Genomic DNA, 6630 nt, shown 5'->3' on the forward strand with positions numbered 1-6630 from the left:
CTGGAATTCCTCCAAAAATTGCTCTGGGAATTCCTCTAGAATTTCTCTTGGATTTTCTTCAGAAATTTCTCTTGGAGTTTCTTCAGAAATTTCTCTTGGAATTTCTTTAGAAATTCCTCCATTAACTGCTTCCAGAACTTCTCTCGAGATTCTTCCAGGAATTCATTCAAGAATTCTTCCAGAAATAGTTCCAAGGAATTTCCACAAAAATTCCTTTACAGATTAATCCAGGAATTCTTCCTGGGATTCCGCAAGGAATTTATCCAGAACTTCCTGCAAGAATTTGTCCAAAACTTTCCAGGCATTCCTCCTGAGGTTTCTCCAGAAATTGCTTCAGGTATTCCTCCAGGGATTTTTCAAAGAATTTTCCCAGGGATTCTTCCAAAAATTTCTCTAAGGATTCCTCTAGGAATTTTTCGAGAGGTTTCTTTAGAAATTTCTCCAGGTAGTTTCTCCATGGACTCATCCCGGGTAGAGGTGAAATACTGACGATCAAAACGTGATATTGGTTTGATTGATACAAGAGATAAAATATCTGAAAATAATATCTAAATTTTGTTCCTGGAACATCTGGACAATATCAAAATTTGATATTTAAAGATCAATCAAATAACTCGCTGCTATTAGTTAGATCTTACAAAATCTAAATATGATATGATGATGATGTTGCAGGAGTAAATTTTTGATATTATTTTGAGATCTTTTATCTCTAATATCAATCAAACTAAAATCACTTTTTGATCTCCAAATCAAAATATGCTATTATTGAGCTCTTTTCCTCTACCCGTGTTGTGGGGAGTTCGTCCAAATCTTGATTAGCAAACCAATTTTTATGAATGGTGAGCTTAAAGCTAAAACAGAGATTTATTAGCATGATACTTAAAGGAATTCAGAGCAACTTACAAATTTTGGTGAACTCTCAGTTCGGAGAGGTATCGTATCACGATCTTACTGGATCGAATTCAACGTATTATCCGTACTATAAATATACGTTTTATCAGTTTGCCTGTTTTAGAAAATAGTAATTGCTACTTACGTCTTCAACCTCTATCTAATTCACAATGATTTAAGCAATTTTGGCTTGAATGTTTACGTCCTACTGATCAATGTCCTGTTTAGGCTACAACAATAATATTAGTTCACTGATTTTTAATAATTCAAAATATGATGACAAATTGTAAATAATTCAACACAAAATACCTTTTAACATCTAGAATAACCAATTTAGTTTTAGCTCAAGTATTTTAGCACTATTTTCATTAGGTTTCGTAGTAGAATAATCAATTTATCGCTAGGATAAGAACTGCATGCTAACTCGACATAACACATCAAATCACATAGTCATTGTTTTTGTCCACTTCGTTTGCCTTCCAAACATCTCATTACTCTTTGCTTCTGTCTACGCTATGCCCGGTCACTGTGTTGGTTCAATCAGTCGACCCTTCGTATGACCACAGTATCTTTAGGCCACAGTTGAACTGTTGCAGGGGGGTGACGTGACATCCCCCCTCCCGTGAATCCTAGTCGCTTCCGGTTCCTTCAGGACTTCCGCATCAGGTTCACCTTTCTCCAGCACGTCGAGAACTGCCAGCTTCACTGCTGGACGACGAAGAATACCGGATGCTGTTCGGACAAAGGCCTGACGGACCCTTCCGTCACGTCCAGGAATTACCCCTTCTACACGTCCTCGAGTCCACTGGTCCTTTGCCGTTCCGCCTACTATCAACACCAAATCTCCAACTGATATGTCCCGTACCTCTTCAAACCACTTTGACCTACGAGTGATCACTGGAAGATATTCTTTCACCCATCTTTCCCAAAATCGTTGTGTGATTGTCTGCGCAAGTCTCCAGCAACTCCGTAGTACCACCGGCGATTCCACTGGTTCGGTTGGTAGCAGCTTGTCACCATTGGAAGTCCCCAAGAGAAAATGGTTGGGAGTGAGGGCTTCCTCGTCCCCCGATTCAAGCGGAATGTACGTGAGTGGTCGTGCATTTATCAGGGCCTCTGCTTCCAGTAAAACTGTCTCGAGCACTTCGTCATCCGGTTTACGAGGTGCGTCCGCTATGGTTCCTATCGCTACCTTGACGGAACGTACGAGACGTTCCCACGCACCCCCCATATGTGGTGCCGAAGGGGGGATGAAAGACCACCGTGTTTTGGTCGTGGTGAATGTAGCAGCGAGGCCGTTGTTCCGTTTTTCGATTTCCTTCTGCAACTCCTTGCTCGCACCCTGAAAACAAGTCGCGTTGTCTGAGTGGAATTCTGCTGGCGATCCCCGGCGCGATATGAAACGTCGCACAGCCATGACGCAGGACTCGGTGGAAAGGCTGTAGACTACCTCCAAGTGAACCGCGCGAACGGTTAGACAAGTAAAAAGGGCTACCCATCGTTTAACGTTGCTCCTTCCTACTCTGACCAATATCGGTCCAAAGTAATCCACTCCGACGAAAGTGAATGGCCGCACGAACGCTTGTAGTCTGGCGGCCGGTAGAGGCGCCATAACCGGAGGGCAAGGAAGGGCCTGTTTTATTCGGCACATCATGCAGTCTCTCGCCACCTTCGCCACTAAGGAACGGAGTTTAGCTATTTCGAAGCGTTGTCGCATCTCGTTGGTGATGGTTTCTCGATTGGCATGGCGAAAACGTCTGTGGTACCAGTCAGTAATTAAGAAAGTAATTGGGTGTTGTCTTGGAAGAATAGCGGGGAACTTAGCTTCAGCCGGTGCGAAGGTTGCGGCACCGACTCGACCACGTAGCCGAAGTACGCCGTGCTGGTCAAGGAAGGGCCAGTTCTTGTAGATTGGGCTAGATTTTGCGACGCGTCGGTGACGCGTGTTCGGAGAACCTTGCGTTTCCGATAGAATGGCGATTTCTTCGGGGAAAGCTTCAGCTTGCGCAATCTTCCACAGTATCACCTCAGCTTTTTGTAGCTCATCTTGATGAAGAACACCCAGTTGTAGATCAGCACCTCGTCGTTTACGGCGTAAGTTTTCAATGAATCGAAACACGAAGCCCATTGACCGGTGCAGTCGGGACCATTGACTGAATCGACTAGCGTCAATCAACGGTGATGTTGTAACATGGGAAAGGCTGGGTCGAAGTTCTTCACACGTAGTTGTGGAGAGCGTTTGCTGAGGCCAGAATTCTTCTGATTGATGAAGGAACGATGGGCCGCTGAACCAGGAGCTGGTAGAGCTGAAATTTGGACCCTTTTTCCACTTCGTAGCGAGGTCAGCCGAATTCATCCCAGAAGGTACCCACTTCCACTCCTTCACATCAGTCACAGTAAGGATCTCGCCGATACGAACCGCTACGAACTTGTTATACCGACGATGCTCCGAACGGATCCAGGCCAGTACGGTGCTAGAATCGCTCCACAGAAAACGACGGCTGATTTGATAGGTATGGTACCCTTGAATAGATTCCAGTATCCTAACACCTAGGACGGCCGCTTTCAGCTCCAGACGAGGGATTGACAGCACCTTAAGTGGTGCCACCTTGGTTTTGGCGCAGATCAACGATACTTGAACTCCGTTTTCGGTTTCCAGTCGGTAGTAAGCCACGCAAGCGTACGCAGAGTCGCTGGCGTCGACAAGAACGTGTACTTCCAATCGATCGAAATTTTTGGGAAACGGAGAGCTGAAATAGCAACGAGGTATGCGCAAGGTATCCAGTTGCGGGAAGTGAGCTATCCATTGCTGCCAGCGGATGCATAGATGTTCACTGATTTGTTCGTCCCAATCGATACCCGAAGCCCATATATCTTGCATCAACACCTTGCCGTGCACGAGGAAGAATGAAGCAAACCCCAAGGGGTCGAAGAGACTCATTATGACTTTCAGGACCTCTCGTTTCGTTGGTGTGTGGTTTTTGTGGAGAATGTGTTGTAAATCATCACGCATAGCAAATGTGTACGTGAATACATCTTCCGCCGGAATCCATTTTATCCCTAAAACTGATTCGATTGCTTCAGCGCGCACAAGAGCGAAGTCTTTCGACGAATCTGGTTCGATCTCCCCAGTTCGTTTTAAAACTTCGTCTTCGTTTGATAGAAAGTTTCGAATCTCGAAACCGCCCTTGGAGTGCACCAGCTTTACATCATTCACCACCTGAATCGCTTCTTGGACAGTTCTGAAGCTATCCAGGTAGTCGTCCACATAGTGGTGCTCCTTGATAGCGGCAGCTGCCCGTGGGCCCATATAGCCGAGGCGGTAAACGCACGGGTATTCAGCATGACCATGCTGAGGGTGACGGGTTCGATTCCCGCTCGGTCCAGGATCTTTTCGTAAAGGAAATTTCCTCGACTTCCTTGGGCATAGAGTATCTTCGTGCCTGCCACACGATATACGCATGCAAAATGGTCATTGGCAGAGGAAGCTCTCAGTTAATAACTGTGGAAGTGCTCATAGAACACTAAGCTGAGAAGCAGGCTTTGTCCCAGTGAGGACGTTACGCCAAGAAGAGGAGAGGAGGCCCGTGGGTACTGTAGTGCATACTGCTCGGCATTTGCGTTTTTGACAAACTGGGCAGACGACGGCGAGCAGGTAGAGCCAAACATTGTGACCTGAACTGCGTAGATCTGCACCGGCTCCTCGGGATGATGACGGAACAAAAACATTTGGGCGTTCCTATCACGCGCTTGTAACTTTATCTGGAGAAACATCTCTCTGATATCTCCGGACACTGCGACCGGAAACAGATGGAATCCACTGAGAACTTTGGGTAAAGGAGTGAGTAGGTCAGGACCTTTCAGCAGATAAGAGTTAAACGATATTCCGCTCACTTTGGCAGCAGCGTCCCAGATCACACGAATTTTCCCAGGTTTCTTCGGGTTGATAACGACTCCCAAAGGCAGGAACCAAGTTTTTTGCGTATTGATAGTAGCTGCCTCGGTTTCGTCGACTTTACGTATGTAGCCCTTTCTTTCGAACTCGAGTAGTTGTTCGCTTATGCGTTGCATCATCGCTGGATCTCCACGAAACTTGTTCTCTAATGCCTTCATTCTCCGAACGGCCATGGGATACGTATCCGGAAATACCGGATCGTCACCCTTCCATAGCAGACCGGTCTCAAATCCACTCGTCGTACGTCGTGTGGTTTCCTCGAGAAGTTGCCTTGCTCTCTTTTCTTCTTCTGATTCCAGCTTCTCGTTCGGAGCGGCGACGCCAAGACTTTCTAACGTGAAGTAATCTCGCAGCTGGTCGTTTAGGAGGTCGTCAGAAGTCGTTGCTGCAGCCGTGTGGAAGTTTACAATCGCCCTTGGAATAGGGGTTGGAGAGGCGCGACCGTATACGCTCCATCCCAAGCGGCATTTTGCGGCTATGGGATCGAACGGTCCTCCTTCACGAATCCTTAGCGGTACTCCGAGCCGTAGATTGTCTAGACCGATCAGCAATTTAGGTCGCACTAGATCATAATCCTCAACGGGTAGACCTTTGAGATGCGGGAAACAGGCGGCCATTTCCCTGTAGTTAAGCCGCTGGGCTGGTAGTAGTAGGCAGCTTACTGTTCGCGCGTTTCGCAGTTCAAAGTGATTCTTACTATTTTTCCCAGCTATTTCCAGACTAATCTCCTCCGAATTGAGTTCATTGCGGTTTACGTTCCCCGTCCACTGAAGAGTGAGTGGCTTTCGAGGGCCTGATATGCCCAGCTCTTTGGCAACTCTCTCTTCCAGCATTGTAATCTGTGAGCCCTCATCAATGAATGCGAAAACCGTTAGACTTTTGCCATTGCCGTAGAGTACGACGGGTAGAACTCGAAATAGAGTATAGCCTTCGTTCGATGGACGTTCGTTCGCTGATACATTCACCGAATGCGTCGATGTTGTGGGAGCAGAATTTGGATGGAGAAGAGTATGATGTTTGAGTCTACACCCCTCGATTCCACATCCTTGCCACGACTTGCACGGCCATTTGCCATGGTTGTTTAGGCAGGTTCGACACAAGCCCATATCCTGCACTTTTTGCAACCGATCCTTCAGATTGAGTTGTTTGAACACGGAGCATTCGGCCACTCTATGGCCTTCGCGTTCGCACGCTGCACACGGTTTTGGCAGCTTTCGATTGTTTACTACCGCTGACCATGGAGATGCGGGATTGTCGCTCACATGAGTCTGTATTCTCGCTTTTTCTCTCGGTCTCTGATGATTATCGGTGCTCGGTCCTTTTGGTAGACCCGGGAGATCGAAGCTCACTTCGCTAGCCGCGGTAACTAGCCTGGCCATGAACTCGCCGAACGTTGAAACAGTTGCACTTTGATGTTGACCTTTGAAGGTGGCCCAATCCATCCGCATGGGTCCTGGAAGCTTCTCGACTAGTTCCTGCATGAGCATCGGGTTGGCCAAATGCTCCTCCTGATCCGCTGCCTGAAGATGATCGACGAAATTCTGCACCGCCAAACCAAACTCCAAGATTGACTCCGGTCGGTCGTGTCTCGGTCCCGGAGTTCTTCGAATTTTGTCGTGTAACGACCGAATTAACAGTTCAGGGCGACCATAAAGCGTGCGAAGCGTACTAATAACATGTGGTACGTTTCCCGGCAGAAGAAGTCTACTACGCACCGCCTCTCTGGCATGCCCGGTAAGGCACCGCTGAAGACGCACAAGGTTTTCTGCAGTAGAGTACCCACA

At 47.3% G+C, this 6630-nt stretch overlaps 1 protein-coding gene across 1 annotated transcript; it reads right to left on the reverse strand.

Moving 5' to 3' along the window:
* Positions 1–793: 793 nt before the first annotated feature.
* On the reverse strand, positions 794–4201 carry LOC134290926 (uncharacterized). The gene is made up of 2 exons (XM_062858157.1): positions 1037–4201; positions 794–979 (listed from the first exon to the last, which is right to left on the reverse strand). The coding sequence occupies exon 1, from the start codon at positions 4199–4201 to the stop codon at positions 1463–1465; it is 2739 nt and encodes a 912-aa protein (XP_062714141.1). The 3' UTR covers positions 794–979; positions 1037–1462.
* Between the last annotated feature and the right edge of the window lie 2429 nt (positions 4202–6630).

Source organism: Aedes albopictus, chromosome 3, assembly GCF_035046485.1.
Source record: "Aedes albopictus strain Foshan chromosome 3, AalbF5, whole genome shotgun sequence".
Lineage (NCBI taxonomy): Eukaryota > Metazoa > Arthropoda > Insecta > Diptera > Culicidae > Aedes > Aedes albopictus.

Coding starts and splice junctions, on each gene's coding strand:
- LOC134290926 (XM_062858157.1), bottom strand. CDS start 4,201: ATGGGCCCACGGGCAGCTGCCGCTATCAAGGAGCACCACTATGTGGAC.